The sequence below is a fragment of the Hydra vulgaris genome, chromosome 03, assembly GCF_038396675.1.
Source record: "Hydra vulgaris chromosome 03, alternate assembly HydraT2T_AEP".
NCBI lineage: Eukaryota > Metazoa > Cnidaria > Hydrozoa > Anthoathecata > Hydridae > Hydra > Hydra vulgaris.
Genome location: NC_088922.1, coordinates 47317501 through 47336127, shown reverse-complemented (window position 1 = coordinate 47336127; position 18627 = coordinate 47317501). Strand labels below are relative to the sequence as shown.

The 18627-nt window shown below is 27.7% G+C and overlaps 1 protein-coding gene across 1 annotated transcript in view; it reads left to right on the top strand.

The window, feature by feature from the left end:
• Positions 1 to 18627, top strand: part of LOC136078729 (uncharacterized) — a 165136-nt gene that overhangs the window by 31012 nt on the left and 115497 nt on the right. The window contains exon 3 of the mRNA XM_065794520.1: positions 3234 to 3405. Coding sequence (XP_065650592.1) covers positions 3234 to 3405 — 172 coding nt within the window. The remainder of the gene's footprint in view (positions 1 to 3233; positions 3406 to 18627) is intronic.

The following is an 18627-nucleotide window of genomic DNA, read 5'->3' as shown; positions in this document are numbered from 1 at the left end:
AACTATACTTAATAACTTTACTCGTGGATTGAAACTCATTAATGGAGACAAACTGAGTACGATTGTTAGCGATACCCCGTCTACCATAGTGATACAGTTTTTTAATTAAAATCTTATGGTCAACTGAATCAAATGCTTTTTGGAGATCAATAAAGCACTACTAGCAATAGACAAGCATATTTAATAGATATCAAGCTAAAGGAGTGTGACAAGCAGTCTTAATTTTAACAGTCTGTTTAAAGATTTCATTTTTAAAGTAATATTAAAAACTTTTCTAGCATTTTTAATTTAATGCCTTTTTTAAAAACGCATCTTCTATGGTATGTTTCATTTGTAGCTTAACTACGAATAGCACATTTGTGTCATACATAGTTTTACCATTTTTGATAGTAAAAGTTTCTCAGAATGTTCCGTTGCTTCTATATTTGCAATAGGTAAAATGGGCTTCAATGTGGTGACGAAGTGTCTTTTTGTGGACTTTTTTATCACTAGATTTTGAAAAGCTATCTTCATCTAAAACTGCTTCTTTCAAAATCTATCGGATAAATATTTACGGGAAAGAAACTAATTTGTCTTTAAAAGTATTAGATGACTAATTGCCGAAGCTTTGTCTTCAGAACTACTGTTTTCCAGCTTCACTCTTGAAATCATTATTTTGGAACATATTGCCGCTGAAACCCTTATGTTCACTATGCTGATTAGAAAATTAACAGGAAAATAATTTTTTTTAATTTACATATAAATTTGCACCCATGCTTTTGAAAATTTATTACTTTGCAATTTTTTGCAAAGCATTTTTATTTGACCTAAGTATAAGCAAATAAATGCTTGGAGTTTAATTCCAATTTATTTCCTTATATCATTAAAAATATGAGAAAAAAAAAATTCAAATATAAATCTATTATATATTAGTATTAAATTCAATGCTGCCGTTACCTATTCATAAGTGTTTGGTATTCACAGCAGCGATTAGGCCCGAGTTATTGGCGAGAAAGATTCGCAGCACATTTTTTATAAGAGAAGTAAACGAATGTGCATGCAAATGCCAAACTTAAGTAAACTTCAAATTATTTAATGTTAAAAATTATGTCATGTTTTACAGTTTTTCTTTTACTAACTGCTAATATCTCCTTTTTTTGATTTATAACATTTGTTTGCCGCTTTTTAAAGTTTTACCGTTTTTTGTTTATTAAATTGTGTTAAAAATTGTTAGATTAGTGTGCTTTAGTACCCGAGGTGGCTCGATGTGCATCCACCTTTAGGAAAATGTTTTTGCTCATATGTCACGATAGAGATACTGATGTTACTAATGTACTTCAATAATTAAATCTGCGTGTTTAATACACATTAAAGAGATAAAAAGAGTTTACATTCAAAACTTTATTGTCTTCGATATTAAACAATGGGCAAAGAGTAATAAGCTGTGGATGGTCTGGAACAAATTAAAAGAAAAACAACAACTTAATAAAGAAAAAATTTATAAGATACTACCCGTTTTTTATTTTGTAGAAGTTTAAAACTTTACAATAAGAAGTTATGAAGTATTGAACATTAATTGTTAAATCAAAACAAAGATTTGACAGATTTTTATTATCTACTACTTACTAAAATTTATGTCAGACTATCAAGACGTAAAAGTTAATTTATGATTGTTAAAGGTTATTAAGACTTAACTTGACAACGCTAACCAAACGACGAGAAAGAGGAGATCTTGCTGAGCAATACAAAATCATAAAAAAGCATAAAAAAAGATTTAACTTCTCAGTCCCTCAGCTTCAACCAAACACCAAGTCTTTAAAGAACAGTCATCGACCACGTGGACTCACAAAACAATGTAAACATAGCTCATTCGAAATTGTGCAGTAAGAAACAACTTCCTCTCCAATGTTGTTATCAAAACATGAAATGCTTCAATCCAAAATTCGGTGGACTCAAAGAATCTGAGCAATTTCAAATACGAACATTCTTTGTCCCGGTGTGCCGCTCTTTGTCTATAACTTGTATATTTTGTTGACCATAATTAAACCAAAATTTTTTTATTCAAATCTTTAAAAGAAAAACAATATGTATAGTTTTCTACCACTCAATATAAAATATTTAATATAAAATATTTAATATAAAATATTTAATATAAAATGTTTAATATAAAATATTTAATATAAAATATTTAATATAAAATATTTAATATAAAATGTTTAATATAAAATGTTTAATATAAAATATTTAATATGAAATATTTAATATAAAATATTTAATATAAAATATTTAATATAAAATATTTAATATAAAATATTTAATATAAAATATTTAATATAAAATGTTTAATATAAAATATTTAATATAAAATATTTAATATAAAATATTTAATATAAAATGTTTAATATAAAATGTTTAATATAAAATATTTAATATAAAATATTTAATATAAAATATTTAATATAAAATGTTTAATATAAAATGTTTAATATAAAATATTTAATATGAAATATTTAATATAAAATGTTTAATATAAAATATTTAATATAAAATATTTAATATAAAATATTTAATATAAAATATTTAATATAAAATGTTTAATATAAAATGTTTAATATAAAATATTTAATATGAAATATTTAATATAAAATGTTTAATATAAAATATTTAATATAAAATATTTAATATAAAATATTTAATATAAAATATTTAATATAAAATGTTTAATATAAAATGTTTAATATAAAATATTTAATATGAAATATTTAATATAAAATGTTTAATATAAAATATTTAATATAAAATATTTAATATAAAATATTTAATATAAAATATTTAATATAAAATGTTTAAGAAATAACTATTAAAATAGTCTGTGTAGTATAAAATTTCCTAGACCCTGGTCCAGAAAGGTCCATTCACGGGTCCAGAAAACAAGTAAAATTTAATTTTATAAACAAACTAAAATATGTTTTTAAAAAAATTTAAATGAATGTTTTATAAAATAAATATTTCGTCAAAAAAAAAGTTGGTTGAATATATTTCTTGGTAAACGTGTTAATTGTATGAACTAAATTTTTAGTTCTAATTGTTTTATATAAGTTATATAATTGTATTTATTTCTAATTATATTATATAAATTATTTAATTATATTTATTTCTAATTATATAGTATAAATTATTTAATTGTATTTAGTTGTAATTATAAGAACTAACATGTCTCTCGTGAGTTACCATACTTAACCTTAACATTTTAGATATAGGATGGAAGACGCAACAAAGTGTCTGTGTAAACAAGGTGCAAATGTTATGTTTAAAAATGCGAAAGGGTTTACAGCTCTCCATTTAGCAGCTGGAAGTGGAAACGAGGAAATTTGTAAAACTTTGATTAATTATAGATGTGATATAAATGCTGAGGATAATGGACAGGTAACTTTATTTCTCCAAGTCCGGTTGCATTAAAATATAAAACTCACAAAAAATATTTTTCTAACTACAAAAAAATTATCCTTGTCAGAAAGGAATTTTTTCTCGTCAGAAAAGAATATTTCTCGTCATCGAAAACCTAACAATTAATTTGTAATACTTAAACAACATTTAGCTTACGGTTTCATGTGATTGTATAATTTTGATACATCTAGTTTAACTTTTTTTTTTTTCATTATTTGTTCAGTTCTTCGCCATTTATTGTTTGCATTTTTCTTTTTCGATAGTTTTTAGTTCATTTTTGACTAAAAATTTTATATAAATACAAATTTATATTTAAAAAAATTAAGAGTATTTGTTTAAATTCAATATCAGGTTTTTTAACTTAGTTTTCAAGGAATGTCGATATCTAATTGATTTACTTTTAAATATTAGTTTGTTGCATAAATAAGGATAACGATATGAAATATAGAAGTGAGATTTTTTTTTGAACGGTGTAATAAAGTTTCCTGTTTCGTTTGCGTTGTATTTATCAACATTATTTTTAATAAAGTTTCTATAAAATGATATAGTTTCTGACTTAGTTTGTCTTTTAGCATGAACAATATATTTTTTTGTATGTTAACTTATTAAAAATTTAGTACTACTTTTTTTAGTGTTTACTTGAATTCAACACGTGTAATTTTTTCTTATGATAAATTAATCTTAAACCGCGTTTTGAAATTCGTTCAGTGTTTCACTTTAAAAACTTTGGAGGAAAAAATTCCGAATGCAAAAATTTACGAGCAGAGCTTTCATCATTTGTTTTACCAGTTTGCTGTTTGGGTACATCAATTAAAAACCCAATTCATCTATAAACTAATCCTGGATTTCTTTATTTTTTCTTTCCACTTTTTCTTTATTTTCATTCCCTCTTGCTTGTTGCTGGGTGCTTTACAAGTGACTCTCGTATATTTTTCAAAAGTGTACCTAGTTTCGGAGATTAAATAGAAGTTTCTTTAACAATGGAAGCTGGATGCCTATTTCTTTTTTCATTAGCTTAATTGCCACGGCCATACTTAACTCTTAATTACTTGACTCCCGGAGATGCTGCATTTTTTTTAAAACTTTAAGACCGCAAGCGCTGAAAGATTTTGTTGGATGACCAGATCTGATTTTTGTGACATTTGGTGTAGAGGCATTTGGCACACTTTAAAATATAAGATCAGAAAATTCAACGGTTTTGCTTATCAAAGTAGAGTAGCGCTGCCAATGTTACCTTGTTTTTTATTTTTTTATTTTTTTCATTTTTTTTCAAACGTTTGATAAAACTTTTAATTTTAATTTTTAAACACTTTTGAACACAAATATAATTGTTGCGCAAATATGTGCAGAAAGTTTTTTTGGCTTTTATTATAGTTTTTTTAGTATTTCTACGTATGAGGTTTAGTTTACATATAATTTCCAAATAATCATGCAATATTATTATATATTCGGTATAAGAGGAATATTATATTCGGTAATGTTAGGAAAGAGTGGGGAGAAATGGGACGCAGGAGAAATGCGACACTTCTATAATTTTATTTAAGAGCAGCGCCTAATTACTGTTATTTAATGTAAACCTACAGGTTTATAGTGCTCTTATTATTAGACATCATTTTGTTTTCCTGCGCTTGGTAGAAACCACTTTTTTGAAAGTATCTCTAAAAGGTACTTTTACTGACACCCTAGTAACTCATAAATGTATTTATTTTCGATTGTTGTTGCATCTTTTGTCTATTTTATAGAGAAATGCACTTATGAAATAACATTTAATACTTAAATTTATATTTTAGCTATAATTGTGCGGCTGTAATTTTAGTTTTATTTTATCTGCCCTACAAAGGAGTGAAGCCGAACAGAAATAAAAATCGATGTCCTACTTTTCCTTAACAGTTTTGCGTAACTTTATTGCGGAGAGTTCTAGAACATTTGGGCTTTTTTATAGTTTTAATATTGACACCTATAAGCGGTTTTTAATTTTAGTTTTAATTCTAATACTGTGAATTTAAACAAAATTTGGAAAGAGAGAACTTTATTGAAGATAAATTTTATTTGATTCATCGTTGTTGTTTAGAGCAAATTAAGATTATTTTTACATCAATAACTTAAAATCGTTTGGAAAGGAAAAGGCATGCAAACAAGTTTTATTAAATTCATAATTTCATTATTAGTCTGAAATAAGATATAGTTATAACAGTAACCTTAACATCCTTACAAATAAATATTTTTTTGTCAAGCCTAATTTCCTTTAAATTTTAGATCATGCCAAGAGTTTATAAAAGAAAAAGTAAAACTCTACATGCTTCAGGAATCATTTCGAAAGTTGCTGTACCGAAGAGAAAAATGAAATTAGTCTAAGAGAAAAAACACTAATCACTTATCTAAAGACCTGTTCCGATATGTTAAATGGCCTTAAAACAGTTCACCTTAGAGCTCTAGCTCTTTAAATGGCTCAAGCAAACAATATAAATTGTCCTTTGCGTTGGATGGAAAAAAAAGGCTGGTCGAGATTGGTTAATAGACTTTTTGAATAGAAACCCAGAACTACTTGTTAGAAAAATAGAAGCAACTTCACTTGCCAGAGCATCTGCATTCAACCGCTATTTTATTAATATTTTCTTTAACAAATTTCAAGAAGGTATCTTAGAGTCCAAACATCTTTTAAAATTTAAAATTTAAAACATCATTTAAAATTTTTAATCTCGAGAAGACAGGTTTTATTAATGTGCAATATACTCTTTATGTCATTGCATCAAAGGGAAAAAAGCAAATCGGGCAAAAACATTAAGAGATAAATATGAACTAGTAACAGTGTTTTGCATTGTCTGTGCAGCCGGTGTAACAATACCTCTGTTATTCTTTTTCCAAGAAAATTATTCAGAAACCCACTAGTAAGAGGAGCTCTTGGTTCTATTGAATTAGCCAATCAATCTGGATGGATGAATGATGAAATATTTATAGATATCTTAACGCATTTTGTAAATAATTGTCTGGAATCTTAGCAATCCAGATCGAGCCATGCAACTATGGAGATGGCCAGTCTCATTCAAAAAGCATAGGAAAATTCTTCCATGCCGACAAATATTATGCTAGGATTTCGCATGACAGGAATTTGGCCTCATAAATATAATATGGTGACTTTTTATCACCAGTTGTTAAAGATAGAGATGTGCAGGTTTAGGTGTGCAACATGAAGCAGTTATTACCAGTAGAAATGTGCCTCAAAAACCATGCAATGAAGGCTCATGCGAGAAATTAAATATAATTGTTACATGAAGCAGTAAAAGAACTCCACTGTAATTTTTCCTTAGATTGTACGAGGTTATCTAAAGGTAATTTAAATTAAATCTTCTTAATTCAGGTTTCTCTTCAAATTCTATAATTATCACATTAACTTTATAAAATAATGCAATTAATGAAAATAAGTCTCTTGTGTTACAGTTTAAAAAGTTTCATATATATTCTGCAGGCACCTTCTCGTAAGATTGTAAGACGTGGACTTAAAATGTCCACGTCTTACAATCTTACGAGAAGGTGCCTAGAGAATATATATGAAACTTTTTAAATTGTAACACAAGAGACTTATTTTCAAAAAAAAAAAAGAGAAAATGTTTGATAGCCACATCAACACCAGAGATTTTACAAAAAAAAGATATCGGAAACAGTTTCTTTTGGCGTTGTTCAAAATGTGAGTGACAGTGATTATGTTCTTTGTGAAGTTTGTAGTAAAAAAAACATTTTTTTTTACTTAGGCATAGTGCAGAAAAAAATAAACAAAGATTTTGATGTAGAGGTTAGCCTCCTAAAATGCCAGAGTTAGGAAACTTTGTCAAACCTAGAATTAACAACAATGGTAGTGTGAATATTTATGATATAAAAGCAGTTCTGCCTCAACCGCTTGCTGGAATAACATCAAGAACAAAAGCTGAAATCATTTTTCAAGTGAACTTTGGCACATTAAATAGGAAATAACTTTTTTCTTTTTTAACAAAGAAATTTTAATTCCTAGTATGTAGTCTCATTTTGATAGAAAAATGGATTGACGCATTGATTATTTTGTTTTATTCAAACAAAACTTAATTTTAAAATCAAAATTTGCTCAAATTTATATTTAGCTAGTTTTGGAGTCGTTTTTATGTAGTCCCATTTGTTCCCCAAATGTCCCGCTTCTCCCGCTCACTTGTCCCATTTTATTCCAATAGAAGGGTTACTCTAAAACAAAAAACAAAAAAACACTTTATTAAAACATGCTATTAATCTTAGGGGGTTTTTCATGTTCCATTTCTTTCCACTTTCCCCCTATATGTTTAAAAATTACATATAATTTATAAAAAAACTTTATGATTTGATATAAAATTACTCACTTCTTGATAGAATTCTACGAGTCATTTAGAGATATTTACTAAAAGATCAAAATAAAAATTATAAGAGAAAATTGTAACAACTCTTACTTTAAAATAAAACAATTCAGAATGAAATTTCAGACGCGCAACGTACGATGGTCCTTTTTCATAATCTATGGTTGTAAAAGGTATAAAATTCATCTCCAAATGATAGGTTGTAATTACACTCATTAAATACCTCGACAACCAGGTAAACAAAAAAATTGTTCTTAGAACTCAACTCGCACCTCGAAGTGAACAATGGAACCTGAAAGTTGTACTTCTTAACCGAGCTTACGCTCAGTAGTTTCAGGCAATTTACCAGCCCCCTTTCAAAGTGAATTTAAGTGTACCTAAAACTGTTATGGTAATATTGTTTTGAAATGGAAGTCGAGCGAACAGGTATATACTTACAATATTATAAAACAATAATTGTATTTTTGTTGATAAAAAAATTATTTCATTGTAAAGATGATGATAGATTAGCATTAAATAAGAATTTGTAAAGATTTTGATAGAGTAGAACTTTTGGGATTGTTCGGGATAGTTGCTAAACTTTTTTTTTTGGTACTTTATTTATTTATCTCTCAGAAAAATTTACTCTTGTGTGCTCATACGTGCTCCTTCTATATTTTTTAAATTTTTGTAGGTTCGATGGCGTGTCGTGTGAGAAAACAAAAAATTTAGTATGGCGGAAGTAAGAAATTTTAATACAGTGATGAAATTTGTTAAAGAAACAACTAACTTTATTAGTAGTGACACTAAAGAAGGGCCTAAAGTGAGTTTTGAAAAGCAATTAAAAAATTTGTGCGGCGAATTTGCAAAAAAAAAATAAAACAACGATGTCGTTCAGTTGACAAATTTTTACACCACAACAAGGAGTGGCTGGACAGTGGTTTTGTAATTTTTAAGTGCTTAGAGGAAGGTGAATAGACAGAAAACACAGGCCGTCCAAAAAAACATTTCGGAGAATGCTGTCATTCAGCGAAAACTAGGAGAGTGAAAGATCTCGTTGAAGGTAGGACATCTGATGAGCTTTCTCTAGCTACACGAATTAAATTAAGGCATGAGGGTAAAAGGGATGCTGCAAAAGTTAATAATATGGTTTCATCACCTACCAGTTCACCAAGAAGAGCTACCAAAGTAAGAAAACATATTTTAAATGAAAATAAGGCTCCCATAAAAAAAAATTGTCATACTTGTGGTGCATCACAAAAAATAATGAACAATCTAGAAGCAGTGCGAGCAAGACCGATAAATAAAAATGCTCTTCAATTAGGACTATCGAGCTTAAATGCTTGGATTAAATGCATGGAATGTATCCTCAATATATCATACCGTTTAGATATTAAAAGTGGAGAATTGAGAAAACACAAAAAGATATAACAGAAAAAAGGTAGTACATGAAAATTTGAGAAGAGAATTGAATATTTTAGTTGATGAACCAAAACAAGGCTGTGGCACAAGCAATACAGGAAATGTGGCTTGTACTTTTTTTACAACCCAGAGCTAGCGTCACGAGCTACAGGGGTATATAAATCTCTTATAAAAAGATTAGGTACAGTTCTCCGTACCATTAGCTCGGGGTTTGCAATAAATATACCAGCTTTTGAACATTTTACCATGCATACTACTGATTTCTACATTCAAGAATACTCTTGGTACTACATGCGGCAAAGTGTACACAAATTTTTAATGCATGGAAGCCCCATTATAAAAGAAGCCATCCTACCAACTAGTACACTGTCAGAAGAGGCTCAGGAGCATAGAAGTAAAGACATTCGAAATTACAGAGAGTTCCATTCAAAAAAATTTTCCAGAAAAGAAAATGTGGAAAACATGTTAAATATACTTTTTACAAGCTCTGACCCTTTAATCTCTTCTTTAAGGAGAGAAAAGCCAAAATCTAGTGACAGTTTTCCACAATCAGTTTTAGCCTTGCTAAGAGAAGCTGAAGACTTGTAGGCAAAAATTGTTTTCACATGTTATAAGAATGTAATAGTATTGAAAATAAATGGTTACAGTGTATTCTTTTTTTTAAACATTAAATTTAATACCTACTTTGCAAATACATTGTTATATTTATATTTTCAGGATTCTGGTTTTTGGCGATTTTTTTACATACTGGTAATTTAGAAAAACAAAACTAAAATCGGTTTGATTTAAAATTACTCGCAAGAAAAATAAAACAAATGTTATAAAATGTTATTTTTAACATTGTTTTTAAATATAGAATTAAAAATATACAAAATTTACAGTGCTTAATATTTCTAAGAAACGATAATTTAATATCTAAACAAAATACAAAATAAATATTAAAATTACAGTTCTTGACAAATAAAGACATTTTAAGAAATGTAAGTGTTTTGCCAGATGTAGACAGATTTTATTTCTAAGAAAATAACTGTAGAACATTAAAACCATGGCACTTAGGGAATTCCAAGTTTTAATTCTATTACCTGAAGACAGTAAAAGTGCACCCTACTTACGACAATTGCTATGAAATTGCTATCTTTACTACCATAACTAACCAAGGTCATTCTTGTATTTTACATATACAACAATGTTTTACCTGTATACAAATTTTTAGTCCCTTATATTGTGGTTTAATACTTTTGCAACCATAGGTTGACATAAAGCACCACGGTGCAACGTTCTTATGTCTACAAATCTGTTCCACGACGTGAAAGTTTTGCGCATGCTCAGATGAATTTTGAAACTTTAATAGTCTTTAAACATTATGGTCTGTCTACAATCAAATTAAAAAACAAAAATAAATTTAGAGACACGTGTTTATAAGGGTTTTTTCTTCATTTTTAAGAACTTTAAGAACTTCATTTTTAAGCTCCAGATTAAGTTTGTAGTCGTCATGACCACACAAGTGGTAATTTTAGATTTATATTTTTGTCTAAATAAAGTTAATTGCGGTCTGGAAGTTTGAATCTGGGCATTTTTGGTCTTCGATGGTGCGATGGTTTTTCAATTAGATGAGACATGTTGTCTCATCTAATTGAAAAAATGTCAAAATATAAATAATTGAGGTCAGAGAATTCAAGTCAGGGCATATTTGGTCTCTGGAAGTGGTCATAATTATACAGGTTGTCATTTTAGGGGTGGTCAAGGGTGGTAATGGGTATCCCAATGGTTTTTCAATTAGATGGAAAAGTTGTATGTTTAAATAAAGCTATTTGAAGTTGTGGAATTTGTAGTTTTCTTGATTTTAACACAATGAAAAATTAAAAATCCTTTTTTCTCGTAAACAAAGTAATTTCTCATTACTAAATTAAACTCTTCTTTTTACATAAATAAAAACTTTTTGCATACGTGAATAGAAATAATAAATCTTTTCCATAAACCATCTTTTTAAACATGTTCATGTAAAATTAACATAATATAACAATACACAAAAATATACATTAAAAAAACGCTTAAACAACAAAAAATAATTGCTAATAAAAAACTAAAACTTAGTCGTCATAGAATGTTTCATAGCAACAACAACGTTAAAAGAGTTATTTAAAAAAGATTTTAACGAGATTTGAATGAATAAAAATCTAAAACCGTTCTTTATGCGTCTTCTTCAGTTTTTTAAGCAAAACCTACGATTGGATATTATTTATAATAAAAAGCCTTGCACCTACTGCGCTCAGATGAACTCAGAAAATTTGGTTGTAAGGGGTTTTATTGAAAAACACTTTGAAAAAAAGCAATCATAAAAACTAAATTTTTGTATTTCTTCTTCCTAATTCAATATATGATTTCAGTGATTTTAGTGAATATACTATTAAGAAAATAAAATGTTGTAAAATTGTCTTACTGACCTTATATTTCCTTTTTATATGATTTTTTCATTTTCACTAATATTTGAAAGAAGAAATTGCCATTTTTGTGGTAAATTTAATATACTGAGCTAAAAAATCATATTAGGGAAAAAATTATTTCAATATTAGAGTGCTGGGGGTCTCTAGTTACATTAATAAAAAAAAAAGTACTCCAATAGACGTTGATTTTGAGGGGTTTTGCTCACCTGTGGCCTTCTGTACGATGTTGTGACGAGGAAGAAGCGGGAGGAAAGGAGGGGGTCAAGGAAGGTCAAAAACGGTCAAAAGTCGCTTTACGTAATGTATCAACAACTCCCAAGTGTGTTTAAAAACTGTATTCATTTTTAATCAGGATTTTGTTTGCGGTTAAATATTAAATAAGCGATTGCTGGTTATTCGTTCAAGTAGTTTTGATAATACAGGCAAGATAAGATAGTTAGGTATTTCAACTAATAAAAAATGAAACAGACATATTTATAAATAATGAAAATATTTTTCTACGGCGCGCCGTTTTTAATCACATATTATTGCATTTTTCTTAACATCCTGTCTAAGACATTATTTTTTAACGCACTGTGGTAAGCAAAAAAAAAGGAAGACGAATAATTTATTTATTAGTCATTAAAAACAACAAATCAGACATTTACATTTTATGTATATTTTCCAATAGTTTAAAGCGTTTCGAAACCGTGTAGCTGTAATAGCAGCATTATTAACAAAATAGTTGATGCCCTATGGATTGCGGCGGGTGTTTTTATCTAAGGGAGGAGGGAAAAAAAACCCTATTTAGTATTAGAACTGCACTGATTGGAAATAATCAAAACGAGGCATTAATTTTAGCTTTTCAAAAATCTATTACAAAAAATTTTGATAATGCAAGCCTGTTGCCATTTGACCATATTTTCATTGAGTAGTAAGATTTTAGTTTCGACAGTCTGCCGAATTTACGCAGCTGCTTAAACTTTGTCACTTTTAAAGTGTTTTTTTTTCTTTCTTTTTTTCACTAAAAAATACTTTTGTTATTTAAAAAAAAAAAAATTTTATTAAATAGATTTATAATTTTACAATATAAAATGTATAAAATATAAAACCAAAAAATATACATAATAAACCGATACAAAAAGTTTATATAAATGATTCTGTAAACAACCGATCAATATTACCATAAAACTGGGAGTTTAATTAGACAAAACTATGCCAAAGACCATTCTTATTTATTGTCTCTACATATACCGTAACAGCTTTGCTTTTAAGACTCATTTTCATTTGTTAAAAAGTAATAGGGAATTAATGTAGCTAATAAATATAGTTTTATATGATGTTGAAAGTTTATTTACAAACATTCCATTAAAGAAGCCATCATTATAACAACTGATTTACTTCTCAAAGACAAAACTTCCATAAAACAATTCTCTGAAATTCTGTATATAATATTACTTGAGATTTCGATTTCCTGTTCCCATATTCTATTTATGGAAAACATTACAACAACAAAAAATGGTGTCACATTGTGATTCATCTTATAATTTTTATCTAGTATTATCAAATATGAGGTATATGGGATTTCATAAGCAAAACTGGGGTAATAATTGTTTTTCGTCTGTACCATTTTTTTATTGCTTTTACCTTAATTAAATTAATTTTTAATTCTAATTATGAACCTCACAAATTTTATAATCACCTCAAAAAACTACATAAAGCTTTGATGATTGAAAACTTTTGATTTGATTTACAATTAAAAAAACAAACCATATTGACTTTTTGGATATACTTATAAAAAAATTCTAATTCATCAGTTTATTACAAAAAAACATTAGTTTATGTCACATCAGTTTATGACAAAAAAACTTATACAGGTCTTTTACAATTTTATTTTTATTTTTGTTCACTTTTGCTATAAATTGTTTTAATGCATTGTTTGATTGATCAAAATTGTAAATACTTGGCTTGGATCTGATAAAGACATGAAGAATCTTTAGAAAATAATCGATTTCCACAAAAAAAAGAGGCTATTGGCTCTAAAATTGATATGTCTGTTGATAAGAAAATGTTTCTAACTATAATACTCAATAACTCAAAGATGAGTTCAAAACTTCAATATATTGAAAATTTACATTAATATTACAAAAATAACAATGAAATTTTTTTTCATAAATATTGGAAAGATGTTTACTGCTAATAAAATACAAAATTGTTTTTGTTTAAAATATCCATTTACAAAGCTTAAATCTCTTGTTGTTAAAATCTTAAATTTATTAAGCTACTTAAATCTCTTGTTATCAACAAGTTTTTTTGCGCTGGTTGCAATGCCATTTATAGTGGAGAACTCCAGACGTATGACAACTAGAACGAATGAGAAACTTTAACCTTATAAACATTAATTTCAAACATTTCATGGATGTATTTTCGTTATTTTGATAATTATTTATCGCGTCATTTTTGTAACTATTTTTTATTGGTTTATTATGTATTTTTTGTCCGTTAATATTTCTCTGTAAAGTCATCTATTTTAATGTTTATTCCAGAGTTTTTAATGTGAGTTAAGTTTTTTGAAAACTAAATGATTAAATCACAAAATATGTCAAGAATAAATAATGTTTTTTTTATTTAGGGCTTTTTTCCCCTATGCTCCAATAGTTGCAATTTTTTGCAAAGCACCCTTATTTGACTCAAGGGTGCTTCGTAAATTGGCATTTAACTTCTTCTTGATGGGGCTTGAAACTGGATTAAGTTCTTTGTTTAAGTTTCCTTATTCTTCTCGGTGTTAAAAGAGCTCTTTTTTAACGACATGTTATATTCTACTCAGCCACTAAAATAGAAAAAGCCTAACGTAAATGTTAAACACGTAAAAAACTTAAAGGAACTGTTACTGAGTTTTCATACATTTTATTTAAGAACAAGAACTTCGAAATTATAGAAAATAAAAGACTCAAATAAAATATTATTTGCACACTTATATGTTTGTATATAAAGCGCAAATATCAATGTAGCTCACCAAATAATTCAAGATATCTTTTATATAAGCAGTAAGAGCGTTGACACAAAATTAAACTATTTTAAACTTGACTATCCGCTATGAGAACCTCACTTATATATTAGTTTATACACTGCAAAAGGGCTGAAGAAAAGTTTACAACTCTACAGGAGCTTCACGAAAGCACAACATTCTACGATATTATGGAAAGTTCCAAACAGTTCTCTCAGGGAAGTAATGTGAAATTTTTTAGCAGGGTTCGTTTTTGAAAAACGAAAAAGTTTAGTGTTATAAATAAATATTTTGCTTGATTTTTATAACAATGTTTGATCAAGACCACTTGGTACTAAAAAAGGGGTCGAAGGCACCTAACGACTCCCCCAAGGTACGAGCCTATCTCTATAATAATATGTAGTATATATATTTTTATACAAGTTAGTTTAATGACTTATATTATATATAAATATTGTAGAAACAAATGTATATTACGCTAAAATAAATTATATTTTAAATTGGTTCAAGCGTGACATATTTTAATATATTATTAGAATAAAAGTCGTTTTAGTCATTAATAGGTAAAGTTTATGCATTCGTGGTGCAGGAAATGATTTTTGAGAAAAAAAGTTAAAAAGTCATCACTTTAATACAATAATCTTCAAAATTCTTCAAAGTTCTTCAAAATACAAACTTTGTTTTTTTTAAATCTGTAAAAATGGCATTAGTTTTCATTGTTGGGTACTTAATTAGGCAATATTTATAAACTGTCACTACTTACAGTAGGGGAAAGTTGGATAGCACCGGACACTTAACGAAAAAATCAATTGTATACATGTACTAACAGAAAACAAAGTGTCAAAAGACTTTTTAAAAATATAAACATTTATCTATAGAATTAAAAACAAAAAAATAATTGCTGTATACCTTAATAATGCACAAAACAAAAAAGAAAAAAGGCATATTTCAAAATTGGAGGGTAGTCCCGAACACATAGTTTAACCATCATTTTACCCCTTCTTTACCCGTGTGGCACAAATATAATTTACAATTAGTAAACAATGTTTATGTTTTCAACACATTAAAAAAAAAATGCCTTCAAAAGTCGCATCTGATTTATAAGGAGTGGGAATGAAAATGTCATTATTTAGAAATAAAAACATTAGCTTTTTACTAATGAAAATGAACACTTTAAAACAGACTTTTTTCAAATCTTAGGCCTTTTTATTGGAATTAAACGAATTACTAGTATGGTTTTGTGTATTAAATTAAATGTATTATTATTTATATAAAAAAGTTGACCATTTTTTATATGTAAATGGATTAAGTTGTCCTGAATCACCTTCCAAACATGTGTCCGATACCACCCAATCATTCCTCATTCACAAATACTAGTTATAAAAACTGTGAGTTTAAGTATTGTACGAATTTTTTTTAATGATAAATATTGTAAACAAAAATGTATGTTTAATAATTTAAAAGTTATTAGTTCACATAAAAATTAGATATATTAGTATGTGAATCAAATATGATGTTACATCGTTCTCTTCTGGAGGTGGTAAACATTATCTTGCACTTTCAGCGAATTGCTTCAGCATATTATTGGCAGATATTTTGCATATGCCATATTTTCACTCAAATAATGTTTTTATAGTATTTAAAATCATATAGCTTCTTAAGTTTGCGATGTACATTAGGTGTCCTGAGTTAGCCGCCGTCCGGGGCTACCCGACTTTCCCCTAACCGGTGAATTGTAATACGAACAAAACTTACTAATATACTGCTAATAGTAATAGCAATATTGTTGATAAATCTATATTGATCAATGGCAAAACTCTTAATTAAGGCCTAAAGTAGAAAACTTTATGCCATGAAAAGGCTTATCGCCTAGTTAAAAGATCTCACTCATTGCATCTTGAAAAGATTTTTCTGATTCTGCATTTTTATGAAAATATTTTTTTTTTATTAAAAAGATCGCGAAAAAATGTCTAAGTATAGAACTTTTAAAAATTCAAAATTCATGTTTTTTTCGGATTTTCTTTTTATTAGAATTCATAATGTTTTTTCAGATCGAAACATCTTTTTTATAAGATTAATATTATAACAATAGGCGATATTGGTTTTTTAAGTATTACACACATTGTTCTGCGTTTAATAACATTATTTTGAACATTTGGTCATAATGATCATATAACTTATATTTCAAGGAGTATTTTACTCATGGGTTATGACATCACGTATCATTGTACAACTGTCTCCCACGGTCACAAACCGTGGAAGACAGTTGTACAAAGCCCGTCGCCTCATATACGATAGTTTAATTTTTGAAAACCATATAAAGTTTTAAACCCCTAAATTTAAGAGACAGTAAACATTTCAGTGTCATAAAAACCAAAAATGACAACATTACTGAATAAAATTAATGATCATATAAAGTTTTAAACGCCCTCAGTTTGACGGGCTTTGAAAAACTTTGAAGGGTCATAAAAACCATACACAAAGAGATAATTTGAAATTTCATGCAATAAAAAAAGTCTAAAGAACCTTTTTTAGTTTCTAAACACAGTGCAATAAGGTTTTTTTAGTCTTTAGCAATCTCATATATAATTGCAATGATATCGTCAATGCATTGGCGAGGCTTTGTGTGTAACCTCCGCAAGTGCACGTGCTTCGGAAAGTGTTCAGGGAGATTTAAAATATTAAAAACTAGAAGCGATGTTTGCAATTAATTTTGCAAAAAGCTAACATAACAGCAAAAAAAAGTACTTCTGCCTACTCCAAGTTAGTCATGTTATAGTTTTTAACGCACCTAACACGAGGTAGGCAGATTCTAAATATAGTCAAACGGGAAACCAAAACAAAATTAGTGTTTTCAATAAGCACTATTTAAAAAATTTGATCCAAAGCCAAGATGTTATGGTAAATCTTTGTTATTTTATTATTTTCAAGTAGTGTATTCAATTAATGTTCATTTTTTAAATGGTTATTCACAGTCAAGGTAAGGGAATTTAATATATATATATATATATATATATATATATATATATATATATATATATATATATATATATATATATATATATATATATATATATATATATATATATATATATATGTATATATATATATATATGTATATATATATGTATATATATATGTATATATATATGTATATATATATATATATATATATGTATATATATATATATATATATATATATATATATATATATATATATATATATATATATATATATACGCAGTGGCGGAAAAAAGTCATGTGTCCAGTAAATTTTTCATAAAACTTCCGGCTTGATAAAACAGAAGCATCAAACAATAACTCTGTATTTGTACAGTGTTTACCTTTTTTATAAACTACGGTGAATAGTCAGTTGGGAAGTGGAAGAATTACTTATAGTTAGTCTGTCCATCCTCAGCTAAACTCAGCTGTTCAATTTGTCGAGGCATAGACTCAAATCAAATCAAAATCCAATTCAATATATTTCGAAATAAGTTATAACTTTTCAAGGAAATTTGCAATAGTACAAGTACTAATATAAAATAAGATCTTGAAGGTGCTGTGGAGTGATGTTTTTCCAAGCATTCTGAAGCAAGTTCCAAATATTATCCTGATTAAGTGGCGTTTTACCACTGATTGCTCTGAACGGGATTAACCATACATGTTTAATGGGATTAATATCTGGGCTCTCTGGAAGGACACTCCATTTGCTCAACACCTCTATCGTGTAAGAGACTACACACTTGCTAAGCTTTATGACAAGATGCATTATCATGTTGGGACGTAAAGGAACCTCTTCTGCCATTAAGCTTTCTAGCTGTAGGTAGCATGTGATTTCTTAACACCTGAAGGTATTTGTCTTGATTCATGTTGCCTATGCAACGGTACAGATAACCAACCCCATGCCACAATATGCATCCTCAAACCATAAGAGATCCACCACCATGTTTTACAGTGGGAGTTATGCAATCAGGATGAAACCTCTCACCCTTACTTTTTCTAACAATTGCCTTC